Below are 20593 nucleotides of genomic sequence, written 5' to 3'. Positions count from 1 at the left end.
TCGTATTTACTTCCCTCCACAAAACATAATTATACAACACTAGGTCCATTTCGAGGCCATTCTGATGTGCTTTTTAAAAATTATGCGAATCAACTTACATACTCAGGAAGTCCTAAAGCATAGCATTTGAATTCTATTATCAAATGACCTATTTGTTTTTATGACTAAGAAACAGAAATGGAGTTTGGAAAAACTTGTACATAATTACATGAACTCACTATCACTATTTGTTTTGCTACAAATGATCACACATAAGGGTAGTTATGCACTTTAACTAAATAGATACTAGTGTTTCTCCTGACTAGATAGCTTCTACATCAGATGTTTAATCTTTTGAGTACCTTCTAAATTAACATAATTTAAATATTAACCTTAGAAAATTTATTCAAAATTTACATATCAATGAAATAAAACTATCACAATATTGTTAGTTTGCTTGTTTGCTTAATAAAATATTATATCATTTGACAGAAGTACCCAGAACTACTTATAAGAATATTTAAGAGACCTCCAGGCTCATCATTTTTAGAAAGTAAAAAATGATGAAAAAACAAACTTCTAAGATGATAATGTAAGATTCCTATGCTTTCTTAGTTTTGCTGCTTAAAAGGATTTTTAATGCTTCATTTTTCTTCTTGGGGAAATTTAGCCCATTATTCTATCTTTATTTTCATTCTATTAACAAAAATCACATTCTAAAATGATAGTGATAATAAATAGTTGACTTGAAAATAGTTGCTTGTTTCCTTGCCAAAGGCAAGCAATGATTTATGATGGGTAAGAAATAAAGAAAAGGAATTTAATTTACTCTTCTACTTCAGGTGGTGATACAAGAATTTGTGAATCTGTGCAAAAACTAAGTTCTTATTTGCAAGGTAAAAATACTAAAGCCATAAAAATTATATGGGAAAAGGCTCCCTATGGGTTTATGGCAGGAATGTGTGGAGATTTTTCTATTCCTTTATCATTTGGGGGTGTATGTCCTATATAAAAAATTAATATAGAACAACATGTTCTTGGTCCAGAGAGATAACAAAACAATAATGTAAATTCAACAACCCATGCTTCTACATTTTTTTAAGACTAGGAAAGGTAGGCTGACAACTTCTACAAAGATAAATTATATAAAGTTTTAGCTGATTCTCATAATATGTTCAAAAAAATACCATATACCAGCACATATAAAAACCCACTGCCGTCAAGTCAATTCTGACTCATAGCGACCCTATAGGACAGAGTAGAACTGCCCCACAGAGTTTCCAAGGAGCGCCTGGAGGATTCGAACTGCTGACCTTTTGGTTAGCAGCCGTAGCACCAACCAGCACATATAAAAAAGCACCAACCAGCACATATAGTACAGCATATATACAAGAACCTGGTTATCTCAAAAAAAAAAAAAAAAACAAAACTTCAATTATTAAGACTATCAATCTCTAAAGATTTTTATTAATCAATATTCTAAGTTGGGAAGTCTGATAAATATTAATATATATATTTTCTCCTGTTCCTAAGATCAAATTTTGCCTCTACCACCCCTCCCATCAGTCTCCCTCTCACTACCTTGTCTTGCTCTATTTCATGTAATTTCTTATTATCCAAAACTATCTTAGTGTTTTTGTTTTTTTTTTTTTTTTTTGGTCTCATTTACTCACTAGATTTTTAAACTTCATTATAGCAGGGACTTTATTTATCCCTGTTTACCACTGTAATCCCAGAATATAGAAATAAATTCTTTGCTGATGAATAAACAAAACAATAAAGTGGTTTAGCTATTAAATTACTTTCCTATACCAATAAAATAACAATGGAAGACCTAGCACTTTTATCCTTTTATAATGATACAATGTCCTTATTACAAATCATTTTGTCAGAATATCAGAAACGCATAAAATTCAGTGTATCCACCTGAAGGGTAAAAAACTGATACTTTGATAATATTTTCAGTAATAAATACTAATTAGACCTACTACTTTACTAACTTCTATTTCATCAAGTCTCCAAATCATCATCTATTTTCTGTTATCATGTTATGAAAATCATAATTTGAAAAAAAAAAGACATTCTACATAGAGTATGGAATGAAAAAGGTGACTATTTGTACTTTTTTCTCTTAATTTAGTGATTTATCATTTTTTTTAATTGTGCTTTAGATGAAGGTTTACAGAGCAAATTAGTTTCTCATTAAACAATTAATACACATATTGTTTTGTGACATTCGTTGCCTACCTCGAGATCTGTCAACTCCCTCCCTTCTCAACCTTGGGTTCCCCCTTTCTGCCCTGTCCCCCCCTGCCTTCTTGTCCATGCCCCACGCTAGTGTGCCCATTTAGTCTCATATACGTTGTTGAGTTAGGTGTATTATTGTTTGTTTTATGGGTCTGTCAATCACTGGCTGAAGGATGAACCTCAGGAATACTGAGTTAAAAGGGTGTCCGGGGACCATACACTCGGAGTTTCTCCAGTCCCCGTCAGACTGGTAAGTCTGTTTTTTTTTTTTTTTTTTGTGAGTTAGAATTTTGTTCTACATTTTTCTCCAGCTTTGTCCTGGTCAGAGCAGTCAGTAGTGCTAGCTGGGCACCATCTAGTTGTGCTGGACTCAGTCTGGTGAAGGCTGTGGTAGTTGTGGTCCATTAGTGGACTAATCTTTCTCTTGTGTCTTTGGTTTTCTTCATTCCGCCTTGCTCCAGACAGGGTGGGAGCATTGGAGTATATTAGATGGCTGCTCACAAGTTTTTAAGACCCCAGACACTACTCACCAAAGTAGGATGTAGAACATTTTCTTTGCAAACCATGTTATGCGAATTGAGCTAGATGTCCCCCATGACCAGGTTCGCAGCCCTCAGCCCAGTAATTCAGTCCCTCAGGGAGTCTGCATATGTCTATGAAGCTTCTATAGCTTGACCTTGGTCATTTGTGCTGACTTCCCCATATTGTGTATTATCTTACCCTTCACCAAAGTTGCCACTTATCTACTGTCTATTTAGTGTTTTTCCCTTCCCATTCCTCTTCTCCCTCATAGTGATCAAAGATTATTTCTTTCTGTAAATACATTTGATTTTGATATGACCTACCTGGCAATAGTAGCTACATTAACATAAAGAGACTGAATACTTTGTTCTTTCGTATTAATAGTTATGCTGTGTGTAAAGAAAACTAACAACCATCCAGAATAATTAGGTGTTTTAGAAGAGGTTATTTATCTCACTTTGCTGAGAAAAATATATTTTTACATGCTATTAAATTTCGAATAAATTCTAAGATTCTTTAAAATCCCATAGTTTGTAAGAAAAAAAAAACCCAAAGTTGACACTTTCCAAAATTTTAAAATGTTTTTAAATGACAAAAAAAGTCTCAACAGTAGCTTCTGACATCATACCTTTCTAATGGTTTCAGCATTTTGTGGCAAATGATTTTCTGATTAAATCTGTTAGAATGTTCATAATACATATATCATTTTAAAGTATTTCTTTAATATAATCTATATAAATCAGTGTCACCCAATTATGTTCTGAAGAACACTCTTTTTTGAAAATGTCAAAATGCATGGCACATATGGACCATACCATATTAAAGGTCTCAAATATTATTAACAAGAATTGATGGTTAAATATTAGAAATTTGTAAAATTCAGAAATAGACTCTACTGTAACAAAATCTACATATAAAATATGTGATAAAGGAAGAATTATAAATAAGTTTAAAAAAGGTAGTATGAATAAATGAAACTAGAAGAAAATTGAAGTGGGTATGAAATTTCTGAAAAGATGACTTCTTAAATTTAAAAATGATTGGAAAAATTAAAAAGCAAAGGTTCTATTAAAGGTTATAATAAAAATATTTTATATATGTCTAGACATAAAAATAAAAAGGCAAATTGGGCAAAGATATTTAAAAGGTAAATATTAATGCCTAAAGCACTAAAAAAAAAATAAATCAGTAAGAAAAAGACTAATACGTGACACAAAAGTGAAGATACAAAAAATAGGCTATAATCACTTGTTTAAGGAAATGAAACATTACCTTTAACTATCAAATTTGCAAAAATCTTTCAAAAAATGAGAAAGAGGCCCATTCATAAACCAATGACAATAAAGTTGATGAAATGAGAATAATGCTTTTTAAAATCAGTTTGGGAACATAACACATTTGGGCATCAGTTTGGCAACATAAATCACTTTGAAAAGGATTTTCCTTTACTATTCCATATCCTAACAAAATAATTACAAACATTGTCTTCACTTATTTATGCATAAATGAATCTATCATATTAAAAGTTCAAAATAACTATTGTTCTATGACTTCATCACTGACCAAAGCAAATTGAATTAGATTTTTCAAATCCAGTGGATGCGCTGTGACATAGATATTAGAAATTACAAATTAAGAATTACAAGTTATGAATAACATGAAACAGTCAAAAAGTTAAGCAATCTTGAGAAAGATCAAGTGAGACACTAAACAGTATTATTTCAGCAGAATCATAGCTATTACGAAAAGACAGGGAATCTTAAAAATGAAAGAAAGATGTACCGAAATGTTAACAGTGATTCTATGGAGAGGGAAATTATGAGTCTTTTGATTTATTACTTGAGTTTTCTATAATAGAAAAGTATTATTTTTAAATTTGAAAAATAAATTTAATCTTCTTAAAAATGTCACTTTCCTTCAGGAGAAAAATAATTTTAAATTAAATCATTACTGAGATTACATTAGATTTGAGGTTTTGTTACAATTCTATCAGATTTTCTACTTTCCCAATTGATATACTAGAGAATTGCTGAAAGGCTCTGCATCATAGGCCCTCTGGCAAAAAACCACAAAAAATACAGTCAATTTTACCTCAAGTAACTAACTCATCTAGATGACTCTTCAGCCAAAGAAGCCAATGTTCAAACACCAGAATGTTCTGTAAATTAGGTAGTAACATAGTTTTAAAAATTATTTCTAGAAGTATATTTTTGAAATCAATGCTAGGCTCTGATCTTCATTTTTCTTATTTCTGAAAACATTCCCTGAGTTTCAAATGTAGTTGGTAAACAAGATTTTGTGCTTGATAAATTTTCTTCCCTGGAAGAAACAGTACGATACATTAAGGTACTCAGTTTGCTTTATTAAACAAAATATGTCTGTAAAAGTGAAAGTAAAGGAGGCAAAGTAGGCATTTCTGTCTATCCCTGGGGAAACCTTGGGTGAATTTGCAGCCTGAATTATAAACTATGGTAATTTAGCAGTGATGCTGATGAATTTTAATTAAAGCCTTCTGCAGTCCTTAGTGGCTCCGAGATGGAAGAGACAAAATTTTCAGGGAGTGAAAATATAACTACAATTTACTTAATTCTTTTCGCTTCTAAGTTAGTGAATATTTTAGCTTTGAAAATACAAACATATGCTTCTTCAAAATTGTAATTTTCGTATTTTCTGTGTTAACTTTTCTCCAAAAGCTTTTTATTATAGACCATTTCAAATTATTCAGAAGTAGAGAAATAATGTAATATACTCTCCCCACGTCCTCATCACCCAACTTTTGTAATTATCAATTTACGGCAAATCTTCTTTCGTCTACACAAACGCCTCCGCTTACCCGCATGGTTAGGTTGCAAAGACCAGGTCGTTATGCGAACCACGCCCCTGGCACATCTCAGGATGCGCCTGGCAAAGAGGGCCCCTGTACACACCACACCTACCCCACCACTTTGGAGCCAGTGGGTGTTGGGGGTAGTGGTGGTGGTTGGGGGTTGCCCATCGCCTTCGGAGCAGCAGGGGCCCACCATCACCTGGCCGAGCTCCAGGCGTCCAAGCAGATCTCTGCACTTCACCTCTCAACCTTCCTGCTCCGCCAGCCCTTTGAGATGGGCCTTGGCAAGGGGCAGCTTCTGGGCCTCTATGCAGATGAGGCCTGGCCACCTCGGCCTGGCGGAGACTGCAGAGGTGGCGGAGAGCCCTCTGTGGAAGAAGAGACTTCTGAACCTCCCCCCAGCTCCTGCAGCCCCGGCTCCTGCCGCCTCCTCGCAGCCTCCTAGCCCACTCCTCCTGAGCGCTGCCGGCTTGCCCCACTCTCGCTGCGGACTTGGCCCAGCTCCTCTGTCCCACCTAGGAAATATGAACCTCTGGCGGCCGTCCAGCTCCCTCTCACAAGCCTGCTCCTGCTTCTCCTCTCCATCTCTCCTCAGCTCCCCTTTAATGTGCAAAATAGTAGATTTTTTATTATTGTCGTAAACGCGCGATGTCGGATAAGGAGATAGTTGATGGATAAGGAGATAGTTGATAAATAAGGAGTAGGCTGTATACTCTCATCCACTGTCCAACCACTCTAGATTATTTTTACTGAAATCCCTGACATTATATATTTTCATGTATAAAATTTCAGTATGCATCTGTTATGGACTGAATTGTACCTCCCCAAAAGATATGTTGAAGTCTTAAACCCTGTACCCTGTGAATGTGACTTTGAGAAAATAGGATTTTTCTTTTGTTATCAGTTAATTACAGGAGGTCACACTGGAGTAGAGTGGGTCCTAATCTTAACATCTTCTGAGTGGTGTCATAAAAGGGGAGAACAGACATGGAAATACAGTCACACAGGGGTAAGACACCATCTGAAAATACATCTTCAAGCAGCAGAGGAAGGTTAAGGCTTGCCAGCAGCCACTAGACGCTAGGAGAAAGAATGGAACAATTCCTCCCTGGGCGTCCTCAGAAGGAATCAACAAGGGTGATACCCTGGTTTGGACTTCTAACCTTCCAAACTGTGAGAAAACAAATTTCTCTTCTTTAAATCCCCCATTTTGTGGTATTTTGTGGTATTTTGTTATGGGAGCCCTAGGAGACTAAGGCAATATCTCTGAAAGATACTTTAAAACATACTGACAACAACGCTGTAATGCGTAAAAAAAGGTATCCAAATTTTTCTCACTGCTTTTTTCTAGTTATTTGTTTAGATTTAAATACAAATAAATTCCATATATTACGATTGATTAACAAGTCTCATTTAATTAATGAGTCCTCTATCACTTTTTCCCCCCTCCCTTGGAGGGAGGTTATATGCCCTGTAGAATTCCCTACAGTCCATTTCTTATAGCTACTAATTAATTATTAATTGGTATAAATTATTACAGATTGATTACTGAAGGAGAAGTAAAAGAAATGTGAATATACTGGAGCCAAAAGAGTATACCAGAGGACCGAATCAACTATGATCAACAATAGAAAAAAGACACTATTTGTTAGTAAACTAAAGAGGGGGAAAGGGAAAGCCCATGAAAAAAGAACTTCTCTATGGCTTAACATACAAATATATGATCGCATTTTCCTTTTCCACCAAAGTACATTAAAATGCTAATGAAGTAAAATCATGAGTATACATAGTATAAACAGCAAATCTGATAGAACTCACCAGTCTTCATTTCTAATAAGCGCTTTTTCTTTTGCTGGCGTTCGCGTCTTTCTTTCTCTGCCAACTCTTTGGCTATTCTAGCACGTTTTTCTTTTTCCTCTGCTTCTTTTCTTTTGGTGTTCTCCTTTATTGCTTGCTATTACAAATAAATTCAGAAAAATAACTAATTTTAACCATGGTGTTTCCACAAAAAAAAAAAAGAAAAATTATTAACCCGAAATTATACTGTAACTGTGAATAACTTATCTTTTAGATAATAGTTACTTCTTACATTAGTAATAGTGTTTTAAAAGATATGCACATAAACCCTTGTTAAATATACTAAGTACATATAACTTATGTTTAAAACACCTGAATCTTAGTGGAATCAACTAAGAAAGGGAAAAAAACAGAAACTAAAAATTCAAAAGCATATAATTAACAAATCAGAACTGTTTTCTCATATATATTTCCAAAAGACTATCTAGGAATGTATTAGAGTGTTCCATGACTCCTGTGCCCAGGGAATCATTGGATATAAGAAAAATAACTGAGGAAATAACAGAAAAGAGCTGTAAATATTTGATATTTCAAAGGAGGAAGATACTATGTGAAGATACATCTATAGGCAGCAAAGGACTGCCAAGGAATGCCTGTAGCCACTAGAAGAAAGGGGAGAAACATGGGAAGTTCCTTCCTCAAAGCCTTAAAATGTCTATTGACTGTTCATCAAAACCAGTAACAACATAGTAACCACAGGAAAATTTCAGTCAATGTAAGATCTATTCATTTAATTTTTTATTCTTTAAGTTTTACACAAATCAGGAAATGCCTCTCAAGTGGTGTTAGTAGGAGTTAGTAGGTAAACATGGATTTTTGTAGGTGCCAACAAACAGCATGGAATCGCATTATGATTGCCTGTATATGGATCAGGCACATTTTCAGTGTCAATGAAATTTAAGACAGGTTATCACTTTGCTATTTTATTACCAGTGGTAGATTAAATAGAAAAGTAAATAATTAAACTACAACTAACAAGTAGGTAAAAAAAAATTAAAAAAAAATTTTATTTTTTTATTATTATTATTTTTTTTTTAGCTTATGTTATTCTTTGGAATGTTTTAATTTCTTCTTTGTTGCAGCATTCTTAGTTTTTTAGCCCTGGAGATACTGCAAGTCCTTCATTAGAAACCAAGAATAAAGGTTAATGTTACTGACCAAAATAAGAAAAGGAAAAGTACAAGGGAAAAAAGGAGGAATAAAAAAGAGCACAGATTAGAGGTAATACTCATCTATTCATTTAAAAAAATAGTTAATGAGAAAGTTCTAAATGATACTGTGTCAAGGTCTTCTAGTATTTATGTATTTAAAACAAATTTACATCCTATGCGGTAGAGACAAGGGGCAGAGACAGACAATAAACAGCAACAAAATGATATAGTATGATGAAAACAAAAAGAAACTAGAATACTGTTGCCGAATACTTTGGGGGTTCCTTCATAATGGATGGTCAGATAAAGCCTCACTCTCTGATTTGACATTTAACCTAAATGTTGCATCAAGGAGCTAGCTGGTGATGATCTGGGGGAAGAACACACCAGGCAGAGGGAACCCCTAATGCAAAGGCTGTTGCAGGGTTTGAGAGCTAGAAAGAAAGGCAAGTATAGTGGTACAAGATGACATTAGGGAGGTAGACTGAAGCCTGATAATTTAGGATCCTCGGAGCCCTGGTGGTGCACTGGTTAAGTGCTTGGCCACTAACTGGAAGCCCAGCAATTCGAACCCACCAGGTGTTCCCTGGGAGAAAGGTATGGCAATCACCTTCTGCAATGGTTACAGCCTTGGAAACCCTATGGAGAAGGCAGTTCTACCCTGAACTATAGGGTCACTATGAGTCAGAATTGACTGGATCAATGAGTTTAAGCCAAGATAAGGGGATTGGATTTCATTTTAAGAGAACTGGAAAATCAACGGAGATTTTCAAGCAGGACAGTGTGAGACTAAGCTTTCGCAGATACATGCACTCATTAAGGAACTTTGTTCTAAATTACCTTTCCAAAGATGTTTGTATAATGAACAAGCTTGGAAGATAGAGTCTATCTCAAGCGAATGGGTTTGTGTATTGTCCAGTATAATTATGTCTCCCTTTGGGGTAAAGGTCAAAAAGACTTACTGCCCATTAGTTCAGGTTCCTCTCTCTTAGCACAATCCTCAGTGAATGCAGGTGTCACCAGGCTCTTTGTGTTGCCGTGGGAATCTGGGCTCAAGAACCTACACAAATGCTAATACTCTGGCTACTGTTATTGCTGTTAGTAATAAACTGTTTTGTTTCTTGACCCATAGAGTTGTCTCTTCTGCCAGCACCCATAAAACCATAGCAGGCTAATGTGTTAGCTTGGTGCTAGGTAAAATCTCAGACCTTTCACAGTTCTTGAAATTTATTAACACTAATTATTTTTAGTAAGCTATGAAATACTACTTTAGTACTAGATGTTTTAATATACAATCATGTCAAACTCCAGAATGGATTCTGTATTTTCCATTCTGACTCAAAATGGTGAAGCAATTGTTTCCTGTAATAAAACTAGTAAGAGGCAGAAGCAAGACCTGAAATCTAGCTACAGTCTGTTTTTTTCACCATGTTGTTTCATATTATGCTATCATATGTTAAGTGGCAGTTATGAGACAATACCTGCTATAAAAATCAACGGGGACTAGGAAGGTAGGAAAGACACCATAAGCATAAAAGGAGTTCAAAGACAGGTGTATCTGTACATGTATGCATGTGCACTTGTATGTGTTTGCATGTATAGGAAGTAGTGATGAGAAAAATATAGTAAAGAAAAAATAAGCAAATACTCAGAAATCGAAATTATATTTCTTGCCTGTGGGAAATAATAATCGTGTAACTTATTTATGAATCTTTTTTGTTAAAGTCTAGATTTTTCTGATGTGAATTTTTCCTTAAATGACTGGATGCATTTCAATGTGAGCTTTTAATAGACCACTCAGTACCAAACTTAATTGCCACACCCTTTTAGTATATCATTGGGCAATAAAAAGTCAAAATTACTTTCTAGGACCTATAAAAATAATGTTTATGTTTAGAAATAAGGTCTCAGGTAGTTCTAAAAGCTATTTTGTTTTATGGAAAATACACTATTGATTTTCATTTAAAACCTCATCTTATTTAAAACGCATCTTATTCTGACTTTGTAACAATTAGGAGAAGAATGTTAGCTTTAAAAATACCAATGGACAGCACAGAAATAGGCATTTATTCTGAAACTAATATTCCAGTTCAAATAGTAATCTGGTATTCTCTTTTATTCTAAGTAGTAGTCTAAAACAGAAAAACTAAATGGTGAGAGAAACACATTATTTTAAATACAATTGCCTCTTAGTTTCTTCAATCCTCAATACAAAGCCAAGGAGGAAATTTAAGTGTGAACCAGACATAAAGGTAGTTGGCTATAAAAAATTGATTTTTTTTTTTTTTTAAATCTTATTATTCTTGACCTGGTTTTCTATTTAGTCAATTGCTAAATAAATTGCCCTGCCACTGATTACTTTCAGCTATGGGTTGCCTAAATAAATTCTCTGAGTGTTTGCAGAATTTCTGAGACAGAACCTAGTACATGACGTTCTCTGAAAGGTTTGGAGACTTACCAGCCCCCAGCAATGACCACAGAAGGTTTCAAAACTTCAGGCACATTTTTGAGTGTTCATTTCAAGGGCATCAATAACTTATCTGAGTTCCTTATGGTCAAATGCTTTTTATGATTAACAGAAGATTGTATATTATCTATATAAAATATACAAGTATATTAAACAGTATATGTATAGTAAAAATATATAGAGATATGTTAACAAATATAGGAGCCCTGGTGGTGCAGTGGTCAAGCGCTCAGCTGCGAACAGAAAGGTCAGTGGTTGGAACCCATCAACTGGTCTATGGGAGAAAGATGTGGCAGTCAGCTTCTGTAAAGATTTAGACTCAATGACAACAGGTTTGGTTAACAAATATATGTATGTGTGTGTATAATCCAACCCAGTGCCGTCAAGTTGATTCCGACTCGTATATGTGTGTGTGTGTATATATATATATATTTTTTTTTTTCTGGAAGTAAACTGTATGAGTTCACCATCATCCCCACTCCCCATAATTGGTTTTCTACATAACTAATGTTATAAAAAGAATTTTGCCACAAATACTTTAAATATATATTATACCATTATATATGATATTTTCTTCTCAGAGAAAGCAAAATTTCCCAAAGTAAATAAATTTAAATGAGTGTGTGTGTGTAAAACTTATTAGCAGTGTCTGGCAGAGTAAAGCTCTATAAATTTTGGCTATTATCATTATCAGAACGATTATCTTTGAGTTTTATGAAAATACTTTATGTAGACATCTGTGACTTGCTTTGTTAACAACACTACGTTTCTCAGGAGGCAGTCATTCAAACAGGACCATGGGATACTCAGTGGTTTAAAATCAGCCAACACGTACGTCAGGGTTATATCTTTTCACCAAACTTATTCAATCTGCATGCTGGGCAAATAATCCGAGAGACTGGACTACATGAAAAACACAGCATCAGGATTGGAGAAAGACTCATTAACAACTGGCTCTATGCAGATGACATAGCCTTGCTTGCTGAAAGTGCAGAGGACTTGAAGCACTTACTAATGAAGATCAGAGACTACAGCCTTCAGTAGGGTTTACACCACAACATAAAGAAAATAAAAATCCTCACAACTGGACCAATAAGTAATATCATGATAAAGAGAGAAAAGACTGAAGCTGTCAAGAATTTCATTTAACTTGGATCCACAATCAACGTCCATGGAAGCAGCAGTCAAGGTGTGCCCGACCCAAGCCATGGTGTTTTCAGTCGCCTCGCACGCATGCAAAAGCTTAACAATGAATAAGTAAGACCAAAGAAGACTTGAGGCTTTTGTATTATGGTGTTGACAAAAAATACTGAATATACTACGGACTGCCAGAAGAACAAACAAACCTATCTTGGAAGAAGTACAGCCAGAATGCTCCTTAGAAGCAAGGATGGTGAGACTCTATTTCACGCATTTTGGACATGTTATCAGGAGGGACCAGATCCTGGAGAAGGCCATCATGCTTGGTAAAGTGAAGGGTCAGGAAAAAAGAGGATGCTCCTCAAGGAGATGGACTGACACAGTGGCTGCAACAATTGGCACAAAGATAGCGACCACTGTGAAGATGGTGCAGAACTGAGCAGTGTTTCATTTTGTTGTATATAGGGTCCTTATGAGTCAGAACCGACTTGACGGCATCTAACAACAGCAAAAACATTTCTCAGATTTATCCATATTTTTACGTGTAAATTGTATTTCATTTCCATAGGCTATAATATTAAATTGTAAATATAGGTAGTCCCAGATTTACAATGTATTTGAGTTAGGACAAACAGCATTTATGTGAGGGTGCTGGATCGTATTGTAGAGTTTTTTTTTTTTTTTTTTTTACAATTTGTGTCATGGTGAAAACATTTTGAAAGCCACTGCTCTCTAGGATATATATTTAGGGGCGGATCTGAGGAATAATAGCATAGGTGCAACTACAATCTTTAATGCTATTGTTGAGTTGATTTCGACTCATAGCAACCCTAGAGGACACAGAAGAACTGCCCTATAAAACCCTGGTGGTGTAGTGGTTAAGAGTTCAGCTGCTAACCAAAAGGTCGGCAGGTCGAATCCACCAGGAGCTCCTTGGAACCCCTCAGGGGCAGTTCTATTCTGTCCTGTAGGGTAGTTATGAGTTGAAATAGACTTGACATCAACAGTTTTTTAGTGTCTCCTAGGCTGTCATCTTTTGGGAGCAGACTGCCAGGTCTTTTCTCCCACAGATCTATGGTGTGTTCAAATCACTGACCTTTTGGTTAGCTGTCAAGCACTTAACCATTGTGACACCAGGGCTCCTTATGATCTTAATAGATGATGCCAAATTGTTTTCAAAGTGTTTTTTTCTTTTTTTCAATTTATAATCCTACCATCACTGTATAATCACAGTCATTGATATACAGACTTAACAAAGCTGTTATCATCAGTCTTTTTAATTCTACCTATCTGGCAGGCATAAAACGACACTGAATCATGCTTTCACCTTTCATCTTTGTGTTTCTACTAGTTCAAGTATCTTTTCACATTTATAAAGCATTTGCATTTCCTAATCTGTGAAATTCCTATTCATCATTTTTGTCCACTTTTTCTTAGGTTGTTAACTTTTTCTTAATGATGTGTAGTTATTTCAATATTCTGGATACTAAGCCTTTGCCAGGTGTAGGTTTTGCAAATATATTCTGGATTGTGATTATAACTGTACTTTATGTTGTCTTTCAACAAACAGAAATTCCTATAATTTATGTAGTCAATCTCTTTTCTTCTTCATTGCTGGCACGTTTTACACCTTGTTTCAAAGACATACAGATACTCTTCTTTAAGTTTTAATGTGTTGCTGTTCATGTTTCATAATAATGCATGTCATAATAAATATGATATTTCATCCCCTTTAAACGTTATAAACAATTTAAAAATACTTATCTGAGGTTATTACTGCATATTAAAAAGATAGTATAATGGTTTAGAGGAGGAAATATGAAATCATATTGTCTTGGTTTGAATTCCCAACTGCCACTATGTAGCTGTGTGACCAGTACCTCTGTTTCCTATTCTGTAAAATGGAGAAAAGAGTATCTACTTTATTGAGATAGTGTATGAATTAAATAAGGTAACATGTGTAAATGGCTTAGAGCAGTGCCTGGCACATAGCAAACCTTACATAAATGTTAGCAACCATTATTACAATATCATTACTAGGGTGCCTCAAACCACAATTAACTAGGAACAACTCATGGAAGAGCCACTTTCTAGCTTACATCAGTTATATATGCTTCTACCAAGCATAAGGAGGAGAGTCAAATTTTCATAATTCCTATGAAAATATAAATGCTTTCTATTCAGAGATGGTTGGAATATGATGATCCATTGAGTTGACTGGAAATATTGTCAATGGATATATCCAATACAGGTTTGATTACTTGGCAGGAGGGTACAGTGGTGATTAAATATGACAGAAAGGATGTAGCTCTTGACCTCAAATCTAGCTACTATACTTCTAAAAATTGAACATATATAGGCACACTGTTTTTAATATTTCTAAATCTAATATGCCTTTATGAGATTTTATTCTAGAAAAGAGAGTTAATTTTGGTTTGTGTTTTTTCCCCCAAGTACTGCTTACAGTTGAAATTAGATATTTATGATAAATTAACTTAATATATTGCCCAGTGATACAATTAATAGTTTTAATTTTTTCCCAAAAGCAAAATTGGGAAAATTATTATGTGCATTTTACCTTCTTCCAAAAAGCTTAATAGTCTTCTTCAAAGATGCCTTTACTTGACAGATACACCAGTTTTATTTTATAAGATAAAATCGCAATAAAGTATAAAATATAAGGATGATATTTTTATTAAATATAAGTAGATTGCCTCAGATTCCTGACTTTTTCGTGGTATCTCATCTTTATTTCTGAGTCTTAGTCCGTTTAAATAGCTTCACTCACTCAACATTTTCCAGTGTATTATAATATCTAGTATTTTTTGTGCCCTTAGAAAAATAGTGAAGATTTTATAAAAGCAAAAAAAAAAAAAATGTTAAAACTCTTACAAATGTCCACTTGTTCAGAGGTGTATTTTTTTCAACATTAATGAATATAAGCTAAGCTATGTAAGCCAGGGATCTCTTTAACAAAGATTTCAATAAATTCAGAAATCCTATCTTTTTCTTAAGTACTAAATTTTTGTCTGAAGTCCTTAAAATGCTGTGAGAGAAACTGAACTTAAATCTGCATGCTTTCCAGGGGAATGGGTGCTAGGCAATAAGAAAACATAGGCTAATGCTTTCAAAGTAAACAACTGTGTAAGGGTTCAGCACATTTCCAACAAATGCCCTGCTCGAAGTTTGCTTAATCTTAGGAAGAGGCAGTACTGAGCCACACTTAATGATTATTCTTGGTTGCCATCAAGTTGATTCCGACTCATGGCGACCCCATGTGTGCAGAGTAGAACTGCTCGATTAGGCCGTTACCTTTCTGAAGTAGATCGCCAGGCCTGTCTCCCAAGGCGCCTCTGGGTGGGTTCAAACCACCAACCTTTTGATTAGTAGTAAAGGGCTTAACTATTTGTACAACCTAGGGACTCCTTATTGACTTCTTTCTAGAAATTCCTGATGACTTTAACTTCATAAAAGAATGAAAAATATGTTTTAACTAAAAAAAAAAAAATTAAATCATGCATTCCTAAACTTTGGAGTATGAAAAATAATTTATTAATACCAGTACAAAAATCTTTACAAATATAAAATGTGTTCTGCTTGTCAGTTTTCCACCAAAATTATTTTCTTTTGTAAGTAGATATAAAAATTTATTCACATAAAAAATAAGTAACAACAAATTAAAACTACCTTATAGAAAGGAAGTTTATTCTTACAAACTTGCATTTATAATAATTACAATGTAGATGTTTTAGAAAGAAATGTAGGATGATTGTTAAAATTAAATGAAATCATTTTTCTATATTACCAAACCAAATAAAAAAATTCTATCAATGAGAATATGAGATCCTTAATATCTATGCAGAGCCACAATTATCTTAATATTCAATACAAAGTGTTATTAGTTGAGCTTTGTATGACCATGAAACTTATAAAAATGAGAAGTAAACTTAAAATGTTCCAGAGGGTGTGCAAGTGCTGGTGATTAAACTGTTTCGGCTTCAAGTTGATCTTTATTGTCAAGTCAGTCTCAGATGAAACAACAAATTATTTATTAGCCCTTCAGGGACTCAACGCTACTGACCCTTCATAACTATCCCGTGAGTTTGTTTGCAAGTCCTTCAAACACTATATATTTCTCAAATAAATGAGGTACTTCAACCTAATGAACAACTTCACTTACATATAAAGCATTATACCACCAAATATAATCTCAGAATAACATTGGTGCTAATGAAGACATGAGCACTATGTGAAGACTCAAGTTGTAAGCTCATCAAAATAAGGAGGATATAAGATGTTTCATATTATAATTATACAAGCTGGCTCAACATCCAACCACAGGTCTTGTACAGGATGTGCTTTCCTCTGACAGCACGTAATGAGTCAATCTACAAGATTTAAGACGCTCACAGGAAATGCACACTCCTTTGGAGGTGCTGTTGGCCAGGCGGTTGGTCCATGTAGCAGTCAGCATGAATGGCATTTAGGGCTGTCAAGCATCAAATTTGTGTAATCTAAATGATTTGGCAAAGTGAGTTCAAGAAATCGTTGCAATAAAAATACCCTCTCGAATTGAAAGGTTTCATTTTTGTCTGGCAATTCACTACCTTAGTCAGAGCATTCCAGAGAATACTAAATTGTATTTGATCGACAGATGCAACAACAAGAAATAGGTTATAACTGATTTTACATTTCTTTACGACAGGTACTTCAATTGTATAAATCAAAATTCAACTTAAAGTCTGAAAATTACAAGAATGACAAAACTTTAACTGGATGAAACATAATTTTAATGAATTACAGAAATAATCTAAAGACAAAACTATTGATAAGAAGTTGTTTATTTAATTCACAGTATTTCGTATGGAAGCACAAAACAAAAAAGGGATAAAAAATACTTTAAATGTCTATCCTGCCATAATGATATAGGAAAAGTGAAAATGACTATACTTCTACTATTTGCAGACAGATAACTTGTTTTGAGGGTAGATGTACATTATGTCATTTTATCTTTAAAATGTAACGTCCCTAAGAAACACATGCTGTCATTATCTAGGAAGTGTGGCTCTGCAAGGTTAAGTGACTTGCTCACAGTCATATCGCTGATAATCAGCTGAGACAGGCATCACATGCTGGGTGCTCAAATGCCAGAGCCTGAACTCTCAACTACTGCTGTCTCTCCACTAGGGAGGTAAACAGCAAAGCACAGCATTAAAAGTAAACAAACAAGCCAACAAAGGGGGTCAGGTTGATCTGATGCTAAATTCATCAGTTACTTAAGATTCGAAGAAATCAGAGCCAACAATGTCTCTCTTTGGCTGTCATTACACAGAATTCAGATCTGAGTTTTATATATGAGGAAACAAAAAAGTTTAGCGGGGAGGCAGACTGGACTTTATGGATTAGAAAATAATAACTGCAGAGTTCTGCACAAATAATGTATACCTGATACAAAAAGGAAACAATACAAAACTCCCCTACTTCTTGTGTGTGCAGCAGTAATCCTTTTGAAGGCAAGGATTGCTTTCTATTGCCCTTTAAATCCTAACCCCAGAGTGGGGTTTCCAGATTCATAGTGACCCTATGGGACAGAGTAGAACCGCCCCATAGGGTTTCCAAGGAGCAGCTGGTGGATTCAAACTGCTGACCTTTTGGTTAGCAGCCGAGCTCTTAACCACTGAGCCACCAGGGACCCACTCAGGGTCTTGGGAACTATAAATAAAGAGGGCAGTCTAGTGGCCGTTTTCAGTATTTTAAAATTCCATCAGAAAAGTTCATGGGCTCAGAAAAGCAACATGTGCCAAAATGACTTTTTTAAGCATAATCACATCAATTCTACATGGGAATATATGTTATTGCAAACTGAGAGGCTCCCTGTAGCATTTACATATGTTGAATTAAAACAGAAAAATGACAAATGCTTAGAAAGTATAATTTGGTAGAAAAATTTTTTTGAAACACGTTATGAAGAAGGGGACAAAGAACAAAGGGGTCTGAAGAGGTGAAAGCATGCAGAGTATTTCTACATTAAGCAAAACAAACAATGTGTCAGATGAAATTTGCTTAAGGAGCTGTGGGTGCTTTCTTACTGTGCTAAAATTTCCAGTTAAAGAGAGAGAGACTAGAAAAAGAACTTCCAAAAAAAAAAAAAAAAACCAAACCCAGTGCCGTCAAGTTGATTCCGACTCATAGCTACCCTGTAGGACAGAGTAGAACTGCCCCACAGAGTTTCCAAGGAGCAACTGGCAGATTCAAACTGCCAACCCTTTGGTTAGCAGCCATAGCAGTTGACCACTACGCCACCAGGGTTTCTGGAAAAGAGCTTACACTGATTTAAAAAGATGAAGTGTCATCAGGATGAGAAATGAGAGTATTAAAGAAGAAGAAATGCTGTTCAGGCCCATGTGAATAAAATAAGTTAGAGCAAGAGTCCCTAATAAGAACATGAATGGGAAGTCAGATTAGGACACATTATGCTTCAAGGCCACAGTGACCAGGAGAGATGAGAAAATTAGGCCTACACTAAAAGGACCAATATGAACATGCTATGGTGCTGGATAAGGCAAAGGGGGCGTGGAGGCTGCAAGCAGGATGCAACAAAAATTTCATAATGAGCACAGCTGATGTTATAAAATCATGTTATTATTTGTTAATACAGGGAGACTGGTAATGGCACGTGAGAATGGATTTAACACCAAAGACAAGCAGATAAAAGACGATTATCGTTATACAATACTACACAAAGAAAGGCAGGAACTCACTTGGTATAAGTTGATGCCTCGTAGGCCACTGATTTACTCAGCCTGTAGTATGAGGTCAAATACTTCCACCCAATATCTCTCAGGAGTCCTGGTGGCGCAGTGGTTAAGAGCTTGGGTGCTAATTAAAAGGCTGACAGTTCAAATTCACTAGCCACTCCTTTGAACCCTATGGGGCAGTTCTACTCTGTCCTATAGGATCACTGTGAGTTGCAACTGACTCGATGGCAAAGGGTTTGGTTTTTAATATTTCTAATTTGAACTTCATGCTTCACATGAATCCTACAGGACATAAAAATCTATTATGGAAAAGTGCTGACTCTCTACCTTCACCTCCATTCACATCCCAGCAGCAAGGCTTTATATTAACAGTCATCTAATTCTTAAAAGAGAATATTTCATACTTTGAAATAGAATTAGACCTGCCAGCATTCTCCTATCATGGACACAATAATGTAAATAGAAATTTATCATACCAAGGTACAAGAAAATAAAGTATTCCTAGTGCTGATTCCCTCCAGTAAGTTATCAAAAAGACCCATATAAATGTCACTTTGTCTTTTCTTACAAACTCTGAGCAGCAGTGTACAGAGTTTTGAGCCCTGTAGGCCTCTATTCAAATCCTGTTGTTGGGTGCCGCTGGGTACATTCCAACTCACAGCAACCCTTTAAGACAGAGTAGAACTGTCCCATAGGGTTTTCTAGGCAGTGACATTTAAGGGAGCAGATCCCCAGGTCTCTTCACAACCACTGCTGGGTTCGGTTAGCACCTAAGCACTTAACTATTTTACCACCGGGGCTCTTTAGTTTCAAATCCTAGCCCCTACCACTTCTGAAAGGTTCCTGGGTGGCACAAATGGTTTGCCCTTGGCTTTTAACTGAAAGATTGACAGTTTAAAACCACCCAGCAGCTCCATGGAAGAAAAGCCTGGTGATCTAGTTCCACAAAGATTACAGCCACTGAAAAATATATGGAGCACAGGTCTACTGTGCAACACATGGGGTTGCCATGAGTTGGAATCAGCTCAACAGCACCAGATTTTTGCTTGTTTGTTATCCATTCCGAAGCACCTCTGCAAAGGCACTGAGCTTCTCTACCTGCAGTTATCTCACATGTAACAAGGTGATCTCACAGAAAGGAGCGGATTAAGAGAATCCACATAAAGCACATAGCACAGGGTCCCGCAAAAAGAAGCACTCAATCACTGGCCCTTTTTTTTTTTTTTTCCTGTTGAAGATGGCAATAAAAATAAAGGTAAATAAAATTACAATGCAAACTTATTTCCTTTCTCTTAGGAAGCTGATTAGTAGTTCTAAATGGAAGCCGTACCTGCTAAGCATGCTCCTATAGTCTACTATTAAAAAAAATAAACAAAAACAAATCCCAGTTGAAAAAAAAAATTGAGAACCCTAAAATAGAAAAGGGGTTCATTAAACTGCTGTCAAAATGAACAGCTGTTCCTCAGAGGAGAAGACACAAGATGCTGAAGCTTTTCCCCTTTTGTCTACATGGCTTGAGTCCACAGTCTGGAACAGCTGTTCCTTCCTTAGCTATTGTAACAAGGCTCTCACAGAACCGAATAAACCCGAAGAGCTGTATCTATACAAACTAGTTGTAAAACCCTAGTAACACTGATGAGTAATT

The 20593-nt window shown here is 35.4% G+C and overlaps 1 protein-coding gene across 2 annotated transcripts in view; it reads right to left on the bottom strand.

Moving 5' to 3' along the window:
* Positions 1-20593, bottom strand: part of DIAPH3 (diaphanous related formin 3) — a 588341-nt gene that overhangs the window by 179219 nt on the left and 388529 nt on the right. For both annotated transcript variants that reach the window (XM_003412593.4, XM_064270057.1), the window contains one exon: positions 7394-7529. In XM_003412593.4, coding sequence (XP_003412641.1) covers positions 7394-7529 — 136 coding nt within the window. The remainder of the gene's footprint in view (positions 1-7393; positions 7530-20593) is intronic.

The sequence above is a fragment of the Loxodonta africana genome, chromosome 17 (assembly GCF_030014295.1).
Source record: "Loxodonta africana isolate mLoxAfr1 chromosome 17, mLoxAfr1.hap2, whole genome shotgun sequence".
Lineage (NCBI taxonomy): Eukaryota > Metazoa > Chordata > Mammalia > Proboscidea > Elephantidae > Loxodonta > Loxodonta africana.
This window is presented reverse-complemented; position numbering and strand designations above follow the sequence as displayed.